This window comes from Martes martes, assembly GCF_963455335.1.
Source record: "Martes martes genome assembly, chromosome: 6".
Taxonomy (NCBI): domain Eukaryota; kingdom Metazoa; phylum Chordata; class Mammalia; order Carnivora; family Mustelidae; genus Martes; species Martes martes.
This window is the reverse complement of record NC_137893.1, coordinates 113,671,624-113,698,378: the sequence shown is the minus strand read 5'-3', so window position 1 is coordinate 113,698,378 and position 26,755 is coordinate 113,671,624. Positions and strand designations below refer to the sequence as shown.

The 26,755-nt window shown below is 41.8% G+C and overlaps 1 protein-coding gene across 1 annotated transcript; it reads left to right on the top strand.

The window, feature by feature from the left end:
- Nucleotides 1-1,278: 1,278 nt before the first annotated feature.
- Nucleotides 1,279-24,386, top strand: CGAS (cyclic GMP-AMP synthase; the record flags this gene model as incomplete). Its single annotated transcript, XM_080805928.1, has 5 exons — nucleotides 1,279-1,953; nucleotides 9,863-10,082; nucleotides 16,373-16,615; nucleotides 21,960-22,062; nucleotides 24,035-24,386. The coding sequence occupies 5 exons, from the start codon at nucleotides 1,279-1,281 to the stop codon at nucleotides 24,384-24,386; spliced, it is 1,593 nt and encodes a 530-aa protein (XP_080662054.1).
- Between the last annotated feature and the right edge of the window lie 2,369 nt (nucleotides 24,387-26,755).

Below are 26,755 nucleotides of genomic sequence, written 5' to 3'. Positions count from 1 at the left end.
GTTGCATAACAATATTAATGTATTTAATGTCACTGAATTGTACACGTAAAAATGGTTAGGATGATTTTTTAAAAAAATAATCAAACTCTTCTAAAGCCAGGGGTTTTCTAATATGTATTTCTATAAAGGGATTGGTTTAGAAATAGATATTTGAAAGCCTATGTGGAAAACTCTGGATCGCAAGGGCCAAAACAGCATGAATTATTTAAAACGTAAGTGCCATTTTTGGATGGGCTTTTGAGAACCAATGGCTAAAACTAACAAATAAGAACTAATACACAGGGAAGCCTGGGTGGCTTCTGCCTTTGGCTCAGGTCATGATTCCAGGTTCCTGGGATTGAGTCCCCCACTGGACTCCCTGCTGAGCAGGGAGCCTGCCTCTCCCTCTGCCTGCTGCTCCCCTGCTTGTGAGCTCTATCTTTCTCTCTCTCTAACAAATAAGTATATATATATTTTTTAAATCTTAAAAAAAAATAGAACTTGGACACAATTTAAGACTGTATTGCTTTTACAAAGTCAAATAAAATGAAATATTTATTCCAATTGCAGTCAGTCCTCATTTCATTTCCATTTTGTAAAAGTTGGACATTTTCTATTTCATTAATTAAAAAAGTACCCTTACTTAAATTCACACTGAAAAAGTTTCTCTATCAGGGTGCCTGTGCTGGCTCGGCCAGTTAAACGTTTGCCTTAGGCTCAGGTAATGGTCTCAGGGTCCTGGGGTTGACCCCTGCATGGCGGAGGCTTGGGGGTGGGGGTGGGGGTGAGGGTTGGGGTGTCCCTGCTCAGCAGGGAGTCCGCTTTTCCCTCTCCCTCTGCCCCACCCCCTGCTCCTTCTCTCGCTCTCTCAAATAAATAAAATCTTAAAAAAAGAAAAAGTTTCTCTGTCGACTTCAGTGTGGGAGAAGCTCTCTAGTTTCCCCAAATTCTTTTAGGCCTAATGCCAGCAAATCTGTCAAGCTTTCAAAGCACCTTGAGGGTGTTTTCCGAGGCCCTCTGGTTGCGTTCAGTGTGCTTCCCGACCGGGCGACTCGCGAGCAACGGAGGGTGAGAAACTTAGCGTCTCTCCCGGCACCGTGGGCGGCCCGCCCCTTGGTGGCCCGGCGCGGCTCCGCGTGACCTCTCAGCGTTCAGTTTGGGCGCGTGCTCTCAGGCCCCTGTCCCTGCGTTCCCGCCAGTTATTTAAGTTTCATTTCCCGCTGCGACTGCCGGCTCCTCCTCCCGTGGCCTTTCCCGAGGCCGAGTCTCCCTTCTTTCGGGGAACAGAGAGCGCCAGCCATGGACCCCCGGAGCGGAAAGGCCACGCGGACAGCTTCGAAGGCCCGAGCCGCCGCGCCCAAGGCGCAAGGAGTGAAGGGTCCCCGGACGGAGCCCAGCGAACCTCCGGCCGCCCTTGGGGCAGCCCGGCCCAAAGCACAGAAGTGCAGCCGTGTCGGGGCATCTGGATCCGGGCGGAAGAAGTGTGCCCCGGGGTCCCCCGAGAGACCACCGGTGCGCGCGCGGAATGCCCGTGCCAAAAAGGCGCCTCTGGGCGCTGAGGACGCGGTGGAGGGGCTGGCGGTTCCGGCGGGGAAGCTGGCGCCTCCTGCGGCCCCGGGGCCGCCCCTTCCCAGGACTGGATCTCGCCGCGAGAGGGGCGCGCACGCCCCTCGGGAGCAGAGAACCCTGCCAGAGCCCACGGAGGTCTGCGGCCTCGGCCTCGGCCTCGACCTCGGCCTCGGCCTCGGCCCGCTGGTTCCCGCCTCGAGACTCAGGCAGAAGGGGGCGGTGCCCGGCGCCTGGAAGCCCCGAACGGTGCTGGAAAAGTTGAAGCTGAGGCGCCAGGAAATCTCAGTGGCGGCGGAGATTGTGAACCGGGTTGTGGACCACCTGCTGCGGAGATTGCAGAGCTACGAGTCCGAGTTCCAGGGTGTCTCGCGGCTGTGCACCGGAAGCTACTACGAGCGCGTGAAGGTGAGCTGCCCAGCGCCTCTCCTCCCGCCGACTCCCTCGCCCCCGTCCCCAGCCTGCCCGATAGTCTCAACACCCGCGGGTCGCGCGGTCCCTCACTTCCCTTCGAAAGTAACTCAGACTCTTGTTCTTTTGTGGCCTGTGACTCAGTTCCAACCAAAGAGAAGAACAGCTGTTCGTTTACCCATCTGTACATCCAGCGAACGTACAGCTAACCAATATTGGTGCCAACTACTGTCAAGACATTACTGCTGGGAAACTCCAATGTATAGATTCATTCACGCAAGCAGATTGTATGGAGTTTCTGTAACAGGGCCCTACTTGGTGTGCCCTAGTCAAATTCTGACTTGGATAATTAGGAGTGCGAAAAATTCCACGAAATTGGTATATCTAGGAGCATTTTTCCTATGGGAAAAACTATAGGAAGCATATCTATCCCCTCTCCCCAGTTTTCTTATGCCAATGTCATGAGAACCTCACAGTGAGTGATTAAAAAAAAATTTTTTTTTTAAGAAAAAGATCTACAGACCCTAAAAAGTGTACCTCCTAAATACACGTACAGTGTGATTGTTTCAGGGTATTGTATTCCACGGCTCCCGTTGTTTGTGTGTGGCTAAGTTATTAAAGTCTTCATGCCAGTAGGCGTTGAAGATTTAGGAGCAGGTTTCTTTTTTCTTTTTTTAAGATTTTATTTATTTGACAGAGATCACAAGTAGGCAGAGAGGCAGACAGAGAGAGAGGGGAGGAAGCAGGCTCCCCGCTGAGCAGAGAGCCTGATGCGGGGCTCGATCCGAGGACTCTGGGATCATGACCAGAGCCAAAAGCCGAGGCTTTAACCCACTGAGCCACCCAGGCGCCCCTAGGAACAGCTTTTTTTTTTTTTTTTTTTGACAGACAGAGACCGCAAGTAGGCAGAGAGGCAGGCAGAGAGAGAGGGAAAGCAGGCTCCCTGCTGAGCAGGGAGCCCGACGTGGGGCTCGATCCCAGGACCCTGGGATCATGACCTGAGCTGAAGGCAGAGGCTTTAACCCACTGAGCCACCCAGGTGCCCCAGGAACAGCTTTCTGACTAGAGAATCTTTCCTGACAAGTGATGGTTGTTTTTTTGTTTTTTGTTTTTTTTGTTTTGTTTTGTTTTGTTTTGTTAAGATTTTATTTGTGTGTGTGAGCGAGAGAGAGAGAAAACGAGCGCGCACAACCAGGGGTGAGGGAGTGGGAGGAGGGAGAAGCAGAATTCCGCGGAACAAGGAGCTCGCTGGATCCCAGGGCTCTGAGATCACGATCTGAGGTGAAGGCAGACGTTTAACTATCTGAGCCCCCGGGCGCCCCTAGTGGCAGTTTCTTTAGTTGTGTTCTCACCTAGTTCGTTTTTTCAGGGCCGGTCTGTGCACCTGCAGGAGATCTGTTAAAATCTTGGGTGTAGGGCGCCTGGGTGGCTCACTGGGTTAAGCCTCTGCCTGCAGCTCGGGTCATGATCCCAGGGTGCTGGGATCGAGCCCCACATTGGTCTCTCTGCTCGGCAGGGAGCTTGCTTCCCTCTCTCTCTCTCTGCCTACCTCTCTGCCTACTTGTGATCTCTGTCTGTCAAATAAATAAATAAAATCTTTAAAAAGAAATCTTGGGTGTAGCATGAAGGAAGTAGAGGCTGATAGCGTTTAGGTTGACCGTAATTTATTTTATAGTTACGTATTGGCTTTATTCAATTAACTGCTCTACTTCAGAAGTAAATGATTGTTAAACTCTAGATTTAGGTTTTTAGAATTATAAACTCCTGATAGCAGGCCAAGTATTATGCATCTTTGTGTTTCTTTTTTTTTTTAAGATTTTATTTATTTATTTGACAGAGATCACAAGTAGGCAGAGAGGCAGGCAGAGAGAGAAGGAAGCAGGCTCCCCACTGAGCAGAGAGGCCGATGCGGGACTCGATCCTAGGACGCTGAGATCAGGACCTGAGCCAAAGGCAGAGGCTTAACCCACTGAGCCACCCAGGCGCCCCCATCTTTGTGTTTCTAAGCCTTAACACATAGCAAGTATTCAAACGAATGAATGAAGAAAGGATGGGTGGTTTCTCTCAAGACCTCTGTCTTCTCAGTGTAGCAGATTCAGACTTCATTCCCATGATAAGCATTTAACCTGGTAGATTTCAGTGGAAATTAAACCTTTCATATATTTTTCTTTTGGCTTGCCACCTGGATTGTAAACTCCATTGTCACAGAATGTTTTACATAAGTTGTAGCTTAAAGAGCTGCTCATTTCATTGGTGTGGACCCAGTGATATTTGTTTATTGCCAGAAAGACAGTGTATGTATCAGTCTTTGAATCTTAAAACTCTTTTAGCACTGAAGACTATATAATTCCATCTAAAGTGTTTTGGTAGCCAAATGAGCAAAATTTTCACTAGATTGTTTGGCTTAAGTGTGATTTTTATTACATAAATATCATTCAGTTCAGTCATACGGAAGGAACAATAAGATGTTTAAAGAAGTTTCTAGTCAGAACCAGTCTCCTTTTTTTTTTCTTTAATGTAAGCTCCACATCCAAAGTGTGGCTTGAACTCAGGACCCTGAGATAAAGAGTGGGACATACTCTACCGATTGAGCCAGGCCAGCTACCCAAGAACCTGTCTCCTTTTTATTTTTATTTTTTTTAATTTAATTTCTAAAAGTAATCTCCACACCCAAAGTGCGGCTTGAATTACAACCTGAGAATTACAACCTGAGATGAAGAGTCATGTGCTCTTCTGACAGAGCCAGCCAGGTGCCTCTCCTTTTTAAAATCATACACTGGTGGAAGAAATTGAATGAAATTTGTTTTCCTAAAACATGCATTGATTTTTAAAACTGATACATTTTTTTCTTTCTTTTTTTTTTAAGATTTTATTTATTTATTTGACAGACAGAGATCACAAGCAGGCAGAGGGGCAGGCAGAGAGAGAGGACGAAGCAGGCTCCCCGCTGAGCAGAGAGCCCGATGTGGGGCTTGATCCCAGGACCCTGGGATCATGACCTGAGCCGAAGGCAGAGGCTTTAATCCACTAAGCCACCCAGGCACCCCTCTTTCTTTCTTTCTTTCTTTCTTTCTTTCTTTTTTTTTTTTTTTTTAAGATTTTACTTATTTATTTAACAGACAGAGATCACAAGTAGGCAGAGAGGCAGGCAGAGAGAGAGGGGGAAGCAGGTTCTCTGTTGAGCAGAAAGCCCCACGCAGGGTTCGATCCCAGGACCCTGGGATCATGACCTGAGCTGAAGGCAGAGGCTTTAACCCACTGAGCCACCCAGGTGCCCCCAAACTGATACATTTTCATCGTAGAGTTGATTCATTGTCTGGCTCCAGCAGTTAATCCTCTGGCAGGCTCCCACAGCTACCGGCCCACTACCACTTTTCTCAGTCTTTCCCATAGTCACCCCTTTTCCATGTTGATGTCCCTGGAAAGTTAGGAAAAGCATATAGAAGAGTAATATTATTCCTGTTTATTTTATTCACTTTTATCTTTTTGGTGTATTTTCTTCTGTTATGCATCCACTTGGATTTCAAAGCTAGATTCCAAACTCTTTGTAACTAATAAAAAATAGACACATCTCTCAGTAATTTACTTATTTGGTTCCATATTGACACATTTTTATTCATGTATTTTATTGTAATATTGTCAAGTTTTAGGTGAAAATTTGGAAAATTTATATAGAAATTCTCTGGGTAATTGCCACTCCATAATGTTCTCTTTGTCTCTTTGCAATTTACCAATCATATAGTTTGGGCTGAGTGTAAGGTTATATAGAAATCAAGTAATTGTAGTGGTTCTAGCCAGTAGTACATTAACCAGTAAAGAGAAGAAATAAACTACAGCCACATGCAACAATGTGACTGAATCTTGTCATAATGTTGAACAAAAAAGGAGAAGGTAAAGGAATACGTAGAGTCCATGTAAACGAGGTAGGAAAAAGAAGCAAAATACATAAGATCAGAAAAAGAATAATAAAACTTACTTATGCAGATGACTTGATTGAATTTTTGTACAAACTATTAGAAATACAGTTGGCCTTTGAACAACACAGGGACTAGGGGCACCAACCCTTCTCCATCCATGCAGTAAAAATTCTGCATATAACTTAAAAAAATTTTTTTTGTTTTTTAAATTTTTAAAAAATTTATTTGTCAGAGAGAGAGAGAGCACACACAAGCAGGGAAATCAGTAGGCAGAGGGAGGTGGAGAAGCAGGATCCCTGCTGAGCAGGGAGCCCCATGTGGGGCTCAATCCCAGGACCCTGAGATCATGACCCCAGCGGAAGGCAGACGCTTAACCAACTGAGCCACCCAGGTGCAGCTGCATATAACTTTTGGCTCCCCAAAACCTTAACTACTAAGAGCCTAGTTTTGACTTTTTGATGAACAGTAAGAGTAACACATACTTTATTCATTATATGTATTTTATACTGTATTTTACAATAAAGTAAGAAGAGAAGAGAAGATGTTACTAAGGAAATCATAAGGAAGACAGAATACATTTATAATACTGTACTGTTTAAAAAAAACAACAACCATGTATAAGTGGACCTGCCCAATTCAAATCTGTGTTGTTCAACTGTTATCAGTGAATTTAGCAGGATTGCTGGATACAAAGTCAGTAAACAAAAATCAAAGTACCTCAATATATTAACAACAAAAAGAGTGTAAATGAAATGTAAAAATGCCATTTACGATAGCATCAAGATCATCAAATATTTAGGAATAAATCTTGCTAAAGATGATAAAAATTTTAAAACATTGCTGAGTAAATTTGAGAACAGACTAAATAAATGGAAATCTATATCATGTTCCATTTTCCTCAAATTGATCTATATAGATTCAGTGCAATTTAGCCAAAGCCCTATCGATTTTTTTGATTAAATTGACAAGCTTATTATAAGACTTATATGAAAATGTAAAGGTGGGGGTGTGCCTGGGTGGCTCAGACAGTTAAGCATCTGATTCCTGACTCTGCTCAGGTCTTGATCTCAGGGTCTTGAGTTTAAGTCCCATGTTGGGCTCCATGCTGGGCATGGAGACTACTTAAAAAAAGTGAAATGAAATGAAAATAAAAGAAATGCAAAGGACCTAGAATAATCCAGGCAATTCTTTTTTTTTTTTTAAGATTTTATTTATATTTTTGAGATAGAGCAGAGAGAGAGAGAACACAGGAGTGAGGAGGGGCAGAGGGAGAGGGAGAGGCAGACTGTCCCAGAGCAGGGAGCCCCACATGGGACTTGATCCCAGGACCCGGAGATCATGACCCGAGCCGAAGGCAGACGTCCAACCAACCGAGCCACCCAGGTACCCCAATCCAGGCAATTCTAAAGGAGAAAATGTTAGAGGATTTACCCTGTCAAAGAACAAGACTTACTATAAAAATACCCTAATTAAGCAGATATTATTGGTGCAATGATAGACAAATAAGCTAATTAAGTAGAAAGTCCGGAGACAGACCTGCATATATAATTCAATTCAGTACAAAATATATGCAATAGTGTAATTCAATGGGAGAAAGGATGTTTTTTTCAATAGTTGATACTGGGTCAATTGGATATCCATGACAGCCACCAACCCCACACATCTTATACAAAAGTTAATTCAAGATATAAAATAAACCTAAAGATAAAGGAGGAAACAACAAAGTTTCTAGAAGAAAGCATAGAAGAATATCATCATAACAATGGGATGCACAAATATTTCTTAAATAGGACACTAAAATTGCTAACCATAAAAATAGATAAAATGGACTGCATTAGAATTGAACTTCTCACCATTGAGAGAATGAAAAGCCACAAACTCAAAGAAGTTACTCTCAATATGTATATTTGACAAAGGACTAGTACAAATCAATTAGAAAAAGACAAACCAATTTAAAATTGGGCAAAAGCACTTGAATAGATGCTTTAGTATATAATCCAAATAACAATAAATGTGTTCAACATCATTAATCAGCTGGAAAATGTAAATTAAAATCATGATGAGATTCTGTTACACATCTATCCACTAGAATGGCTAAAATTTTAAAAGGCTTGACAGTTCCATCTTAGAAGATGTGGAGAAACTGAAACTGCTTTACCTTGATGAAGAGAAGATAGGTTGGTATAACCTCTTTGGAAAATTGACACTTTGGTCTAAGGCTAAAGATATGCTTATCCTATGGTCCAGCAGTTCTACTCCTAGATATATACACAATGGAAATGAGTGCTCATGTCCACCAAAAGGCATATATAAGAGTGCTCAGAACAGCTTTGTAATAATTCAAAACTGGAAATAATCCAAATACTCAAAGACAGAATAAGTAAATGTATTCTGATATATTCCACTAATCCAGTAGTATACTGCGTAAGATGAAAAAGAACAAACTACCAACACACGTAACTATATGGGTGAATCTCACAAATGTAATGTTAAAAGGAGTCAGTTGTAATAGAGTACATTTTATATGATACTCTTTATATGGTGCTTCCAAACGGGTGGCCAAATTTATGGTGTTAGAACAGTAGGTACTCTAGGTGGAGGTTTCTGAGAGGGAATGGGAATGAGAACCTTCTGTGCTCTGAGGGTGAGAATAGGGCTGCGCCCACAGAGCTCCCAGTTCCTATTGAGATTCAGCCATTTTTCTGGAACAAATTCTCCTTGGATTGTTGCAAACTCCTGGTTAATATACAGATCTGAAAAAGTTGAACTGACTAATCTGGCCCGTGTTCTTGTTGCTTTTATGGAAGAGTGGATTTTCGCAGGCTCTTACTTCATTCTCACTGACATCACTCCCAAGTGTTTGACTCTCATAGTACACTCTAGTCAGCTCAGGCTGCCATTACAAAAACACTATAAACTGGGTGGCTTAAACAACACAAGATTATTTTCTGACAGTTGTGGAGGCTGGAAGCCAAAGATCATAGTGCCAGCATGGTTAGGTTTGGGCGAGGACTCTTCGTTGCTGGTAGACAGCCACCTGCTCCCTGTATCCTCACTTTACTACTCAGTGCACGTGGGCAGAGAGAAAGGGATCTCTCTTCCTCTCCTCTTCCTCTTCCTCCACCTCCTTCTCCTCCCACCAGTTTTATCAGATTAGCACCGTACCCTCATGATCTCACTTAACCGTCTAAAAACCCTGTCTCCAAGTACAGTGACTTTTGGGGTTAGGACTTCAATATATGAGTTTGGGGAGGACACGATTGTACAACACAGTACAACTCAATCTGGACTAGCCCCATTTCATATGGTCAGTAGACATATATGGCTACTAGGTACCCTGTTGAGTACAGTCCAATAGCTAAGCTTGAAGCATGCTCCTGACTAATGAGAGATTTGTGGTATTTTTACTACAGGAAAAATAATCATTTGACATAATTGCTGATTCATAGATTATTATTGTGAGGATGAAAATGATTCTTTGAAGCTCCTAAAATGCTGTGGCTCAAAGACATTAATGTAGTGCATGACTTGGCACTCGCAGTTACTTGGGTGACCAGCAGCTCTAACAAGATGGCCTTTGCTCAACTAGCCAGCACAGAGCTATACACGTTTTTTAAGACCATTGTGACAGGAGTGTGGCTGCAGCGTGTATCTTGTGACATAAAAGATAGCACCTTATAGGTTTTTCACTTTAAGTTTTTAATTCAGAAAAAGCTGGTACAGATTTTAAAAGCTTGCATGATATAATTTAAAATTGTTCTAAATTATAAAAATAATGCGTACTCTTGGTTAAAAAAAAGTATGGAACCTACAAACCAAAACAATAATACTCTCCTAGTTTCACTCATCCCACTTCCAGAGGGTATGAATCTTAGGAATCTTGCTTTTCAAAGTAGTGTGTTAAGTGGACATTTCAAGAAAAAAAAATTGCAGTTGCTTGGAAAATATTCACAAAACAACATTTCAGTGCTATTTTTACTATTTCTTAGATTTCTGCTCCTAATGAATTTGATATAATGTTCAAACTGGAGGTCCCCAGAATTCAGCTAGAAGAATATTGCAACAGTGGTGCTTATTACTTCGTGAAGTTCAAAAGAAATCCTAAAGGAAATCCTCTGATTCAGTTTGTAGAAGACGAAATATTATCAGCTTCTAAGATGCTATTCAAGTTTAGGAAGATCATTAAGGAAGAAATTAAAAACATTCAAGGTAAGATTTTTGACTTTTGATTCTTGAAGTTCTTCTTCTTTTTTTTAAGATTTTATTTATTTGAAAGAGATGGAATGGGAGAAAGAGCATGAGAAGGGGGAGGATCAGAGGGAGAAGCAGACTCTCCACTGAGCAGGGAACCCGATGTGGGACTCGATCCTGAGTCTCCAGAATTATGACCTGAGCCGAAGGCAGCCACCCAACCAACTGAGCCACCCAGGTGCCCTGATTCTTGAAGTTTTAATCATACCTACTAATTGCCAATGTACACTCCTGTACTGACTTTTTTTTTTTCCACATCAAGCAGTTAAAGTGCCCCAGTCATAACAGGGTTTGAGGGTGAACACCCAGTTATCATACTTATGAACTACAAAAGCATCCTCTCCTGATCTTTCTTGACCTCTCTGCAGCAGACTGTTGATCAGTACCTCCTAGAAACAACTCTTTGCTCTTGATTTTAGTTTACTACATTTTCTTGGCATTCTTTCTAAATGTTGATTAGTTCTATTTTGGTCTCCACTGAATATTCACTGGACAGCTGCCTTATGCCACTGGATACATGTGGTTGTATAAAATCCCCGGGTTCACCTCTTGAAGCTTGTAAACACAAATTGCACCGAGTGCTCTGAAGGGAATGAACTAAGGGAAATAGTGGCAATTGGGGTGGAGTAAGACCCCAAGGCAGAAAACAGCAAGCTCAAGGAACAAAAAGAGGCCTGTGTGGCAAGGGGAAGAGTGACATGAAAAGAAGTTGAAGAGGTGGGCAGGGGCTAGATTGTGCAAGGACTTGTAGATCCTGGAAATGAATTCAGATGGTTTCATGTTCATTCAGGTTTTAATGAAGGAATAATGATTGGCTCTGTATTTTTTTTAAAAGATTTTATTTATTTATTTGACAGACAGAGATCACAAGTAGGCAGAGAGGCAGGCAGAGAGAGGGGGGAAGCAGGCTCCCCACTGAGCAGAGAGCCCGATGTGGGGCTCGATCCCAGGACCCTGGGATCATGACCTGAGCCGAAGGCAGAGCTTTAACCCACTGAGCCACCCAGGCGCCCCGGCTTTGTATTTTTAAAAGTTTACTCTGGCTTTTCTGGAGAAGATATTCTAAAAAGTCAAATAAGGAAAAGGAAAGAAAAAGGAAAATATTGAAGTAATTCAGGTGAAAGACAGTGGTGGCTTACATGGAGGATGGGATGGAGAGAAGCAGACACATCCAAGCTTGTAGTAGTGCTTACTTCTGGAGTAAGTGTAGGGGTTTAGAGAAAGGATTGAATTAAAGAAGGCCTCCAGGTTTCTGACTGAGCACCTGTGTGATTGAGTGTACCATTTTCTAAGATGGGAAGGACTGAAGAGGAATGTATTTTGAGGTATGAACTGAAGGAGTTTGGCTTTGGATATATTAAGTTGGAGATTCCTGTGATACACTGAAGTGAGAATGTCATGTATGTAATTGGATATGGGTTTGAAGTACAGAGGATATGTTTGGGCTGTATGTGAACATATAAATGGCATTGGCAATAGATGAGACCGTGTAGGCAGAGAACGTTGATTCATTTATTCATGAATCACTATCCATCGATCCTCTAATGTGCCAGATGGTCTAGGTGTTTGGGATACAGTAATGAACAAAGAGATGAAGACCCTCACCCTTCTGTACCTCATGGTTAGGTAAGGGCAGACATACAATTAATAACAAATGGAAATCATAATTATCTTATATACTAGAAAATAGTAAGTTTTATGATGAAAAAGTATAGCAAAGTGAGAGGGACCAGGAGTGTTGGGAGTAGGATGGGGGAGGGGAAGTTGCAGTGTTAAGTAGAGTGGTAAGAGGAGGAGGATCCCATTAGAGGTTGGGAAGAAGAGAAGGAGCATAAGGAGACTATGTGATTTTGCAGAATGAGGGGTCAGGGTGTAGAATGCTACTGACTTCCAGAAACCATAGGATTTGGTCTATAGTTTTGTGCAGTTTGTTGGTGCCTTTGACTGAACAGTTCCAGTGGGGTCCTGTACAGACAGCATGTGTAGGATATCCTTACAAAGTCTCTGCTGTAAAGAGCACTGAAAGGTGGGTAAGTGTGGGGAAGAGGCAGGGTGGGGTCAAGAGAGAGGGATATTTGAGAATGAGAAATACTGTAACCCTTTGTACATAGATAGGAATGATCCAGTAGGGAGGGGGCAGCCCCTGATGAGGAGAGAGGGAACAGTTGAAGAAACAAGGTGCTTAGGAAGGAAGGGGTGGCCTTTGTGCAAGGGTGGCCTTTGAAAGGTAGATGGACACTTCTTATTAGGAATAGGAGGGTAGAAGAATATCATGGGTAAGAAGTGGGTTTTGCAGATTTAGTAATAAGAAAATGAGGGCCTTCTCTGAAGTTTTCTCCTTGGTTCTCTAGCTTCTCTCTCACTGTGGTCCCTTCCGGAAGTCTTATCTAAGAGTAGTCTTTAACTACTGCTTGTACACCTCCCAATCCCAAAGCCAGTATCTCTCATCTAGAGGCTTTCCTGAATTTCTGACCACCACAGCCACCTGTCATATGGCCATCTTCACTTGGGGGTTTTCCACACACCTAGAGCTCAGTGGGTCTAAAACCAAGTGCATCTCAGCCCCATATTTCTTCCTTTTGATTATTCCATATTGAAGAATCAAATCAACATCAACCATTTTCCAGGCCAAAATCCTGGGATGGCATTCTAGACTTCTACCTTCTTTCTTACCTTCCTGATTCAGTCCATCTACCAGTTTTGTTGATTTAAACCCCTTTATTTTTATTTTTTTTTAAGATTTTATTTATTTACCTGACAGAGAGAGACACAGTGAGAGAGGGAACACAAGGGGAGAGAGAGGGAGAAACAGGCCTCCCCCGAGCAGAGAGCCCGATACGGGGCTCAATCCCAGGACCCTGAGATCAGGACCTGAGCCAAAGGCAGACGCTTAATGACTGAGCCACTCAGATGCCCTGATTTAAACCTTTTTAATTGCTCTCATTTCTGCTACTTGTGTCTTTTATTTTTTTTTTAAGATTTTATTTATTTATTTATTTGTCAGAGAGAGAGAGAGAGAGAGAGTGCACAAGCAGGCAGAGTGGCAGGCAGACGCGGAGAGAGAAACGGGCTCCCTGCTGAGCAAGGAACCCGATGGGGGACTCGATCCCAGGACCCTGGCATCATGACCTGAGCCGAAGGCAGCAGCTTAACCAACTGAGCCACCCAGGCATCCCCATTTGTGTCTTTAAAAAAAAAAAAACAAAAAACTGTACTGTTGATCCTTGAACAACAGGACAGTTAGGGGTACCAACCTCCCTGCATAGTCAAAAATCTGTGTATAACTTAACAGAACTTAACCACCAAGAGCCTCCTGTTGACTGGAAGCCCTATTGATAACATAAACAGCTGATTAACATGTATTTTGTATGTTATATGTAGTATATATTTATATTCTTATAATAAAGTAAACTAAAGAAAAAAATGTTAAGAAAATCATAAGGAATGTCTACATCAAAATAAAAAGTCTCTGCACAGCAAAAGAAATAATCAACAGAACTAAAAGGCAACCTACAGGGGCATCTGGGTGGCTCAGTTGGTTAAGCGACTATCTTCTTCTCGGGTCATAATCTCGGGGTCCTGAGATAGAGTCCTGCATTGGGCTCCCTGCTCACCGCAGAGCCTTCTTTTCCTCTTCCATTCTCCCTGCTTGTGCTCTTTTTCCCGCTCTGTGTCAAATAAATAAACAAAATCTTTAAATTAATTAATTAAAATAAAATAAAAGGCAACCTGCAGAATGGGAGAAGAGATTCACAAATGATATAGCCAATAAAGGTTAGTATCCAAAATATACAAAGTACTTATTAAACTCAACACCAAAAAAGACAAATAATCCAATTAAGACATGAACAGACATTTCTCCAAAGAAGACATGCAGATGGCTAAGAGATACTTGAGAAGGTGTTTATCATGACAACATCAGAGAAATGCAAATCAAAACTACAATAGGATATTACCTCACACCTGTCAGAATGGCTAAAATCAAAAACACAAGAAACAACAAGTGTTGGCAAGGATGTGGAGATAAAGGAACTCTAGTGCATTATTGATGGGAATGCAAACTGGGGCAGCCACTCTGGAAAACAGTATGGAGGTTCATCAAAAAGTTTGTAGCAACATGGACAGGAGTGGAAGAGATTATGCTGAGTGAAATAAGTCAAACAGAGAGAGTCAAGTATCATATGGTTTCACTTATTTGTGGAGCATAACAAATAATATAGAGGACAAGGGTAGATGGAGAGGAGAAGGGAGTTGAGGGAAATTGGAAGGGGAGGTGAACCATGAGAGACTATGGACTCTGAAAAACAACCTGAGGGTTTTGAAGGGGCGGGGGGTGGGAGGTTGGGGGAACCAGGTGGTGGGTATTGGGGAGGGCACAGATTGCATGGAGCACTGGGTGTGGTGAAAAAACAATGAATACTGTTACACTGAAAATAAATAAAAAATTTAATAAAAAAAAGAAGGAAAAAAAAGTTAAAAATATAATTACCCTATAATCCAGCAATCACAGTACTGGGTATTTACCCAAAGAATACAAGAACAGTAATTCAAAGGGATACATGCACCCCTATATTTATAGAAGTATTATTTATGATAGCCAAGATATGGAAGCTGTCCAAGTGTCTATTGATTGATGAATGGATAAAGATGTGGTGTATGTATATCTATGATGGAATATTATTTAGCCATGAAAAAGAATGACATCTTGCCATTTGAAATCATGTGGATTGAGCTGGAGAGTATGATGCTAAGTGAAATAAGTCGGTCAGAGAAAGACAAATATCATATGATCACACTCATGCATGGAATTTAAGGAACAAAACAAGAAGCAAAGGAACAAAAAGAAACAAGACTCTTAGCTACAGAGAACAAACTGATGGTTACCAGAAGAGAGGAGGGAGGGGATGGATTAAATAGGTGATGGGATGCGGTGCCTGGGTGGCTCGGTGGGTTAAAGCCTCTGCCTTCGGCTCAGGTCATGATCCCAGGGTCTTGGGATCGAGCCCCGCATTGGGCTCTCTGCTCAGCAGGGAGCCTGCTTCCCTTCCTCTCTCTCTGCCTGCCTCTCTGCCTACTTGTGATCTCTGTCTGTCAAATGAATAAATAAATAAATCTTTAAAAGAATAAATAAATAAATAGGTGATGGGATTAAGGAGTTCACTTGTCATGATGAGCACTGGGTGATGTATGGAAGTGTGGAATCACTATGTTGTATACCCGAAACTAATATCACACTGTATGTTAACTAACTGGAATTTAAAAACTTAAAAAGAGAAAATCGTAAGGAAGAGAAAACACATTTACAGGACTGTACTGTATTTACCAGAAAAACATGCATTTAAGCCAACCTGTGTATTTCAAACCCATGTTGTTCAGGGGCCAGCTGTATTTAAGGTGAGAGGACCTAAAAATCTACTCTCTGAGCTCATTTCCAGTATTTAGTGTAGTAGTATCGATGACAGTCATCATGCTTACTCATCCTACATAACTGTAACTAATATCTCCCCATTTTCCCCACCTCCCCACCCCCGGTAACTACCATCCTACCCTCTGCTTCTATGTGTTCTGATTTTTTAGATTCCACATAAAAGTGAGGTCATGCAGTATCTGCCTTTCTGCATCTAGCTTGTTTCACTTAGTGTAATGGCCTCCAGATCACCCCTGTCATCACCAATGGCAGGATCTTCTTCGTCAAGGTCGAATGCTAGTCCACTGTGTGTACGTACCACAATTCCTGTATCCGTTCTTCCATCCATTGACACTTAGGTTGTTCCATGTCTTAGCTGTTGTGAATGATGCTGCAGTGAACACACATTGCTCCCTTGTTTTCGTGCCCCCTGCCTCTGTGGTGTCACAGACACACACGCTCTGTGTTGGATAGTTGCTGTGGTCTTTGCAATGGCCCGTCTCCTCCCTGCCACTCATTTGCTCTTTTCTCCAGGCTTCCCTCCATACTGCCCCCCATACATTTAAGTGAAAATTTAATCATAGTACTCCAAAAGCCCAACATCTTCAGGGGCTCCTCATCATTTATACCAGACAGAATTTTGACAATGCTTCTCTATGGTAGGTATGGATAAATATTGCTTAAATGGGGAAAATCACTTTGCTTTGTAGGGTCAGTTTCTACTTTTGAACTCATTTTCACCTTACACTCAGCACTTTATAGATCTCCAATGACGGATATATTATTTTCGCAGAAAATCGTATTGATAATTGCTGTCTTCCCCTTTTATACTTTTAAACAGGTATCGATGTCATTATGGAGAAGAAGAAGAGGGGGAGCCCTGCTGTAACACTTCTTATTAGAAAACCCAAAGAAATATCTGTGGATATAATCCTGGCTTTGGAGTCAAAAAGCAGCTGGCCTGCTAGCACCCTGGAAGGACTGCCCATCAGTCAGTGGCTTGGAACAAAAGTTAAAACCAATTTAAGGCGGCAGCCGTTTTACCTGGTACCCAAGCATGCGAAGGAAGGAAATGGTTTTCAAGGTATCTTGAATGCGAAGGCTAACTTAAAGACAAAAGGAGTGGTCTGTCCTTTTTTCTTTTTCTTTTTTTTAAAGTAAGCTCTGTGGGGGCACCTGGGAGGCTCAGTCAGTTGAGGGTCTGCTTTCAGCTTGGGTCAGGATCCCAGGGTCCTGGGATCAAGCCCCACATAGGTCTCCCCGCTCAGTGGGAAGTCTGCTTGTCCCTCTGCCTCTGCCCTTTCCCCCAGTCATGTTCTCTCTCTCAAATAAATAAATAAAATCTTAAAAAAAAAATAAGTAAAGTAAGCTCTATGCCCAACCTGGGGCTCGAACTCACTATCCCAAGATCCAGAGTCACATGCTCTAACCGTGGAGCTAGCCAGGCACCCAAGGGTTGTTAATGTTATATCCTAGGACGGTAACTAGCGCTGTCGACATATCAAGAGCCATCAGGCTAAATAGACTCTAAGATGGAAGTTTGGAGAGGAATGGAATTGAAAAAGGCATAGTTGTTGCAGTAATATCAAATACTCAGATTTAAAATGTCTTCTAACTCACATTGGAATGTTATTTTTTGCTTGTTTATTTTCAGTAGAGAAGGGCAGTACTGGCCTTGGAGTCAGACTGCCCTGGGTCTGAATCCTGAGACTTCTTCTCCTACTAGATATGTGATCTGGGGCTCATTAACCAAGTCTCTCTAAATCTGTTTGCTCATCTCTATACTGGTTTAATCAAAGCTACTTGAAAGTTTTTGGGGGTGGGGGCACGCCTGGGTGGCTCAGGCGGTTAAGTGGCTGACTCTTGGCTTCAGCTCACATCATGATCTCGGGATCCTGGGATTGGGCTACTGTGTCAAGTTCAGTGGGGAGTCCGCTTGAGGATTCTCTCTCTCCCTCTCCCTCTGTCCCCCCCTCCCCTGTCACTGCACTCATGTTTTTTCTCTCTCTCAAATGAATAATTTTTTTTAAGATTTTATTTTATTTATTTATTTGGCAGAGAGAGAGAGAGAGAGAGAGAGAGAGAGATCACAAGTAGGCAGAGAGGCCGTCAGAGAGAGAGGGGGAAGCAGGCTCCCTGCTAAGCAGGGAGCCTGATGTGGGGCTCGATCCCAGGACCCCGAGATCATGACCTGAGCCGAAGGCAGAGGCCTAACCCACTGAGCCACCCAGGCACCTCTCAAATGAATAAATTTTTTAAAAAAAGAAAAAAATAGCTTCTGGGAAGATAAAAATGAGACAGCGTATGTAAAATCCCTAGTTTAATCCAAGGCAGTTAAAATTAGTGTTCTCATCAGAGCCTAGATTCTCATTCTCAGCCGTACACCTTTCTTTCCTTCTTGCCCTTCCGCTGCGCTCCATGCAGCTACCTGACCTTTGCAGCCTCAGGTGCAGTTGGACTTCTCACCTGTGTACTCTGCCTGGCGGGTAAGGACAGGTTTTTCAGGTGGTGCTCTTGGGTAACATTCAAGTTCTGAGTTAGTCTCCAGATAAAACAGTTAAAATCAGTTTAGCAGAATATTTTATTTTTCTCATAAATTAAGGACTTTTGGTACTTACTACAGCTGGATTCCAGGGATATTGGAGGAGACCACGAAACGTAGGAACCAAGTTACAAATTGGTATTGCTGAACAAATCCTGGAATTAGTTAATCGTGCTTAGTTTGATGGCTTGTGTTTTGTAGACACATCATAACTTTTTACATCACACATATATAGGGGTCATTTTTTGCAAGAAAAGTAGCTAAGAGGGAATTACAGATATCATTATTCATAATTTTGGAAAAGGAACACAGCTTTCTGCAAAGAGGGGTTGCCACCCCTGAATAATTTCTAGAACGGCTATCCCAAGAAACTCCTTCTGTATGGGATGCAGAAATCTTGACAGGACACATACCACCCTCTTGCTGGCCTACTACTGACTGCCCTGGGCAAGACTGGGAGACAAATCAGATTAGGGATGAGAGTAGCTGTGGTTGTTCAAAGGCCCGTGTGACTGGGTAGTTCCTCCTGCCCTTGGGTTAAGATGAAGGTGGAGGCTGGTGGTGGGTGCCGGGTGACCTTTGCTCTCTTGTTACCCTTGGCTGTTCTCCTCCTATCATTCTAGGTTGTCTGGATTCAGGCAAGCGCCCTTCCCCCTCCCCTCAAATCTCTGTATCCAAATGACTGAACAGAGGGGGCATATTCACAGTGAAAGTACTGACACTACATTGCAGGCATGCATTAACACCCACTTTAGTTTTTCTCTTTCCAAACATTTTACTATAAATTTTCTGGCCTCACAAGCTATATTTTTAAAAATAGAATTCATTTGGTTTTTAGTGAAAATTTTTAAAAAATCTTTCTACCTATCTTATTTAGAAATAATACCAACATCCATTATTAAGAGTATAATTTAAAGAGTTGAAGATTTATTTGTAGTTCTTTTGTTCTGAAGATAAAAAGACAGTCAAATTATCAAGCTTAAATCTGCTTGAAAAAATTTCTCCTGAGCTGAAAGCCGATGTTTAACTGAATGAGCCACCCAGGTGTCCCTAGATGTTGGATTTTCAATTTTGATTTAATTTTATATCATAAATTTATAAGGCATTCACATGGTTCCAATGTCCAAGCTGTTTGCTCTTCATTCCTCTCTCCTTCCCTAGTTGGAAATTCTCTTAATTGTTTTTGGTTTACCTTTCATATAAATAAATACATATTTGCATATATTCATATGCTACTCACCCTTTAAGATAAAAAATACACCATCTTTTTATCACTTCTACCACTTAGTAAGATATCTTGAATACCGAGCCCTGGCTCTGTATGGAGGTAGTACCCCTTCCTTTTCTCAGTCTGTCTTCACAACCAGTCAAGGAGTAGATCTATATGTAATTTTGCTAGACATTGCCAGAATCGCCTCCACAGGGATCACACCATTTGCATTCCCACAGCAATGTACTGAGAGTACCGATTTCACCCTCAGCCTTAGCGACAACACTCATTAAACTTTGGAATTTTCACCGATAATCCAAAAAGTGAGAAATGATAATGTAGTTTTTAAAAATAAACTTAAAAAAAAGATTTTATATATTTATTTGACAGAGAGAGAGAGAGAAAGACGGTGAGAGAGAGAACATAAGCAGGGGGAGTGAGAGAGGGAGAAGCAGGCTTCCTGCCCAGCAGGGAGTGGGATGTGGGGCTTGATCACAGGACCCTGGGATCATGACCAGAGCCAAAGGCAGATACTTAACTGCCTGAGCCACCCAGGCGCTCCTAAATTGTTTTAGCTTTTGCCTTTGGGAGCTCTTTCAGTTGAATCTACCTTTTGTCAGGTCAAGTTTCCATCCAGATTTAAATTACTAAGAGATGTTTTTTATTTAAATTATGAATGAATGTTGTTTTATTAGCTGCATTTCCTGCTTCAGGTGAAGTGATCATTTTTTTTTTTTTAAGATTTTATTTATTTATTTGACAGAGAGAGAGAGAGAGAGAGAGAGAGAGAGAACACAGCAGGGGAAATGGGAGAGGGAGAAGCAGATTCCCCTGAACAGGGAGCCCGATGTGGGGCTTGATCCCAGGACACTGGGATCATGACCTGAGCTGAAGGAAGACGCTTAACAACTGAACCACCCAGGCAACCCTGATCATATGTTTTTCCTCTGTTCTGTTAATGAGACAGAGTAAATTGATTGATTTTTAAGTTATAAACCAATCACATATTTCTGGTATAAAATCAACAGATAATAGAATAGTCAGAATGTAAAAGAGTTAGCCATGGTAAAACCTGGGGAGAAGGGTTGGAAAGCATTCTATTCTTGTATAAAGTCTCCCAAGGAATAGAAAAAAGGCAACATTCCCTTGTTCATTTTACATGAATACAAAAACTTGCAAGTAGGGTATAAAAAATAAACAAAAAATGTGAATCAATTGATTTAAATTATTATTGAAACAGAATATTAAAAAAACTGAACTTAATGATGTATAAAAGTACTATATCTTGTTATGGCTAATTATATTAAGCTCTGTGCTGCTCCCCACCATTTTTTCTTATCTCAGCTCATTGTCTGCTTCAAATCACTTGTTTTATTTTATTTTTTTAAATATTTATTTATTTTAGAAAGAGAGAGTGGGGAGAGAGGCAGAAGGAGAGTCTCAAGCAGACTCCCCCCTGAGTGCGGAGCCCATATGAGCCTCAATCCCACAACCCAGGAGATCATGACCTGAGCCGAAATCATGAGTCAGACACATAAACGACTGAGCCACTGTTCTGCACAAAAGATTCACAACTGCTGTGTTTTGGTTCCAAAAAAGGAAAGAAAACTTTATTATTATTATTATTATAAAAAGCTAATAGAAACCTATCTATTATAGAAAACAACAGAAACAGGAGAGGAAAGGAATCTACACAGAGATGAAGCTCATAGTAGGCAATAAGTGAAAATAAGGCAAAGTTACATCAAATCGAGTACTTTTACATCCAGCCTCATCAGCCGGGGAACCGAGTGGAAACAGCCAGGCTGGAGTCCCGATAGCGAGGCCCGGGTGGAGGGTCCTCCCCTCGGGAGAGACTTCCAACTGACCATCCCCACAAGGGCCATTATTATAGGGCAAATCACAGGGTTTGAAATGAAGCATTTGTTCGCCTACATGCAGTTTGAACAAGGTGCATTTCCACGTTATCATGTTTCTATATTTTCAAGGAACCTGGGCTGTGTATCTGCCTTCCTTCCCGGATTCCATTCTGGGGTGCCAGCCGAGTCTGGAGCAGGAAGGGATGTGAGATAAGATTTGTAGCTCCGGGAGCCTGGGTGGCTCAGTTGGTTAAGCAACTCTTTCAGGTCGGGTCATGATCCTGGAGTCCTGGGATCGAGTCCCACATCGGGCTCCCTGCTCAGTGGGGAGTCTGCTTCTTCCTCTGACCCTCTCCCCTCTCATGCTTTCCCTCTCTCTCTCTCAAGTAAATAAATAAAATCTTAAAAAAAAAAAAAAAAGATTTGTAGCTCCTAGCATCCAGAACAGAAGGGCCGGTTCTGACCTAGAGGCCAGATAATATAGTTTAAACAATCAGACTCCCAAGGTTATTCACACAGCACGAGTCTCACAAAGAGCATACCTTAGCCTGCCTGTGTATATGCATGTCCGGGTGGTCGGTTATGTGGGACAGATCACAAAAATATCTAACCATACAGAACAGCTACCCAGGCACCCTCAAATCACTTGTTTTAATGTGTAATTACATTATTTTTCTATTCGCTTCTTTTGGTCTGTCTCCTCCTAGAAATCTTCCAGAGTGATATTATAATGAAGGAAATCACTTCAGCATTGTGTTATATTTATATATGAATGTTTTTGGTAAAATGCTTTTCTATTTTTCTTTTGGAAATTAAGAAGAAACATGGCGGCTCTCCTTCTCTCACATTGAGAAGGACCTCTTGAAAAGTCATGGACATTCTAAAACATGCTGTGAAACTGATGGAATAAAATGTTGCAGGTAACTTCCTTGTTTTGTTATAGATTATCTATGGAATATTTTTTTTTATTTTTTTATTTTATTTATTTATTTATTTATTTTTGGAATATTTCATTTTTTAAAAAAGATTTTATTTAGCGGCACCTGGGTGGCTCAGTCATTAAGCATCTGCCTTCAGCTCGGGTCATGATCCAGGGGTCCTGGGATCGAGCCCCACATCAGACTCCCTGCTTAGAGGGAAGCCTGCTTCTCCCTCTTCCACTCCCCCGCTTGTGTTCCCTCTCTCACTGTGTCTCTTTCTGTCAAATAAATAAATAAAATCTTCAAAAAATAAAACAGTAAAGATTTTATTTATTTATTTGAGAGGGAGAGCACGAGAAGGGGGAGGAGCAGAAGGAGAGGGAGAAGCAGACTCCCCACTGAGCCGGGTAGCTGACACAGGGCTTGATCTCAGGACCTGAGCTGAAGGCAGACACTTAACCGACTGAGCCACCCAGGCACCCCTGAACATCTAATTCTTTACTGATTTCATAGCTCTAACCTAAAGATGATCATTACTGAGTGGAGTCCTAGGGGCAGTGTGTGGCTGGATTGACCCTGGAGTATTATCTAGGAGATGGGCATGAAACCAGGGAAGCCAAATCCAAGGGCCAAAGGAAATAGTGTTATTAGAAGGCAAGGCCAGAGAGCATATTCCTGAAGCTAGATCAGATGGTTGTATAAAGTATGACCAAGTGAGAGGATATGATCAGTCACCACAGCTAGCCACAACTGGATGTGTCTTAGTATTCTGGTGGCTTCAAGGTAATGAGTATTAATGTCAGAGTGGGAGGAGGCCGAAAGATCACTCTTATTGGATATTGATACTGGTGCCTTCTTCTGGATGGTTTGTGTTGAAGGCCAGGGACTGACTAGCTAAACGTGAAACAACACTAAGAGTGGGTAATTATTTTCCTTGTTAGCACACACACCATGAAGAACTGAGATTGAAAAGAAATCATTTGAGTTTCTAAAGTTGTCCAGTAGAAGGTTCACAGAAGTTAAAAGGTCAGAACAAGAATGCCCAACGGGCAGGTATGGGAGGTTTTTTGTTTTTTGTTTTTAAGATTTTATTTATCTATTTGAGAGGGAGAGAATGAGAGAGAGTGAGCATGAGAGGGGGAAGGTCAGAGGGAGAAGCACACTCGCTGCTGAGCAGGGAGCCGGATGTGTGACTCAATCCTGGGACTCTGGGATCATGATCTGAGCTGAAGGCAGTCGCTCAGGCAACTGAGCCACCCAGGTGCCCTGATGTTCTTTTTTTTTTTTTTAAAAAGGATTGTATTCATTTGACAGAGAGCACTAGCAGGAGGAGTGGCAGGCAGAGGGAGAAGGAGAAGCAGGCTTCCCGCTGAGCAGGGAGCCCGATGTGGGGGTTTGATCCCAGAACCCTGGGATCATGACCTAAGCCCAAAGCAGACGCTTAACCAACTGAGCCACCCAGATTCTTTAAGGCTTCGTCTGTGGGCTTTGAATCAGGCATTAAGAAAACTGTATTTCTGATAAGACTAAATAGTTTTGTAAAATTACATCTTATCAACTATGAAATAACTGGAAGAATAACTAAATATTTGCAGCCTAGCAAGACAAAATCATTTTGTAAAAGTTAAAACAAGATTTTTCTAGGTACTAAATAACTGAATGAATAATATAAATATCCGACAGCTTCATATACAAATTCATCCTGATAGAATATTTAAGCTAAAAATAGGGAAGAGGGAAGAATAAAATGTTTTTGAAACTTCAAAGCATATATTTCAAAACATAACCAAGGTTTAGAATGACCCTATAATTATTTTTATGTGTCTTTATTGTTTTTCGTGTTTTTATACATAATATTTGTATTGTTTATTATATCTTCATATGTTTTTCCTGTAAGATGCCTAAAGCTTTTTGTGGAATGAAGCAAGTTGTAAATAAATAAAAATAAGTGGTTTTCTTTTTTATTCAATAGGAAAGATTGCTTAAAACTAATGAAGTATCTCTTAGAACAATTGAAAGTGAAGTTTAGACACCGAAAGGAACTGGAAAAATTCTGCTCCTACCATGTGAAAACTGCCTTCTTTCATATCTGTACCCGAGACCCACAAGACAGTCAGTGGGACACCAGAGACCTAGAGTTCTGCTTTGATAAGTGTGTGACATACTTTCTTGAGTGCCTCAAGACGGAACAACTGAAGCATTATTTTATTCCTGGATTCAATCTTTTCTCTCGGGACCAAATTGACAAAATAAGTAAAGAATTTCTATCACAGCAAATTGAATATGAAAGAAAAAATGGATTTCCTGTTTTTTATGAATTTTGAAATGATATTTTCGAAAAGAATCAAGAATTAGAGTGACTTTATAATAATTGGAATGTTTGAAATTTGTCGCATCAGTGATTGACTAAAAGGAATGTAAATAATGATTTAGCTCTCAACTGTCTAAAGAAACCCGAATCAGTATAAAAGGATTGATTGTCCTAGGAAAGAGATTAGTCAAGGAATAAGAAGCAAAAGGAGTCTTTAAGATCTAAAAGCTTCACCAGTTTGGAATGAAAAGAAGGACATGGGGTGCCTGGCTGGCTCAGTCAGTGGAGTATATGACTCTTGATCTCAGGGCTATAAGTTTGAGCCCCACGTTGGGTATAGAGATTACTTACAAATAAAATTAGAAATACATGTCGCCTGAGTTAAATTCATCAAACACTCACTGAACACTACTTCTCACTGAGCACAAATGCGTGAGGAAGTTTGCAAGAGACAATATGAGAAACGATCATTGCCTCCACAAAACTGGTAGGCTTTGTTCAATGTTCATATATATTAGGAAGCAGTGTCCTGTCCTATGCCAGAATAGATGAGAAGGAAATGAAAAGATAAGTTCTATATTGTCTCTACATGTCTCAGGAAATCCATAAAGTCATAGCAAAATATAGACTAACGCACATGGCCAAATATGAAACATATAATTTATTTTCCTTTATTACTTTTATTTTTAGTAACCCTTTTTTTTTAAGATTTTATTTATTATTTATTTGACAGACAGAGATCACAAGTAGGCAGAGAGGCGGGCAGAGACAGAGGAGGAAGCAGGCTCCCCGCTGAGCAGAGAGCCCGATGCAGGGCTCGATCCCAGGACCCCAAGATCATGACCCGAGCTGAAGACAGAGGCTTAACCCACTGAGCCACCCAGGTGCCCTAGTAACACTTTTTTAAAAGATTTTATTTATTTATTTCACACACACAGAGAGGGAATACAAGTAGGGATAGCATCAGGTAGATGGAGAGGGAGAAGCAGGCTCCTCTCTGAGTGGGGAACCTGATGTGGGGCTGGATCCCAGGACCCTGGGGGCAGACTCTTAACCAACTGAGCCACCCAGGCACCCCTTTTGCAGCACTTTTATATGTATTTCTGAAAAGGCAATAAATGTATATGGTACAACACTGAAAGGAACGGATGGAATCACCCTTTGTCCTCTGCTCAGGCAGCATTCAATGTGGAGACTGTTCATTAACCTTTCCTACTTGAGTATTTTGTACTTTTCTTATTGACTGTTGTATTGTTTTCTCATGGTATTGTAGAAGTTCTTCATATACTTTGGATATTTATGCTTTGTTGCTTGTCTACATAATGAATAACTTGTGTGGTGTATCTTTACCATTTTTGGTGTCCTTTAGTAAACAAGTTTTAAAAATTTTAATATAGTTGAATTTATCAGTCTTCTCCTTTATAGTTTGTGCACTTTATACATGTCTAACAACCTACTTGAACATACTAAGAGAAAAGTTAGATATTTGGAGGAGAGTTTGGGGGACAGTGGATGCTAAATAATAGAAAAGTAGACCAAAAAAAACCAGACAAAAAAAAAATTCCAAACTTCATTTAATTCCAGGGGAAAAACAAATTCATGCAAGAAAAGTTCTGATTTGAGAATATTGCTCAGCTGTATTTATATATGAAGTTGAAGTAATATAACCATTGACTCAGTCTTATCAAAATTATGACAAGTTATTTGGGGAGGATAAGGGAACAGGCTGAGGGCTTGTATGGTGACAGTGGGATTGAGGGGTTGGATTCTATAGTTTCCTATTGTTGCCTAACAAGTTACCACAAACCTAGTGGCTTCAAACAGCACACATTTATTTTCTGTGTGTGTGGGTCAAGACCCTGGGCATGGCTCTGTGCAGGGTCTCACAAGGCTACCAACAAAGTGTCAGCTGGGGCTGCAGTCTCATCTGAGGCTTGACCGAGAAGGGTGCTTTGTTGTCAGTGTTTAGGTCCACACGTTTGAAAGGCTGAGGACTTCAGTTTCTCACTGACAGCAGCCAAAGGTCACCCTTAGGTTCTTTGCCATGTCATCCCCCCAGCACTGGCAGCCCACGCAACATGGCAGGTCACTTCAGAGCTCAAGGGAGGGAGAGACTCCAGCACAAGAGGCTGTGCTACGGTCTTATGTAACATAATTGCATGCACATCTGTACCTTCCATCCCCTTTACCATATTTGATTGGTTGGAAACAAGTCACGGTTCCCACACATATTCTGGGGGAGTGTTGTGCCAGTTTAGCCAACTACACAGTTGGAGGGGAGACAGCCCCCACAGGACCTGCCTCACTTCTGACACCAACTGCAGTTTCAGGAGACCCCCCTACAAGCACTCAGGTTTGATAATTCCTGGAAGAACTCAGAAC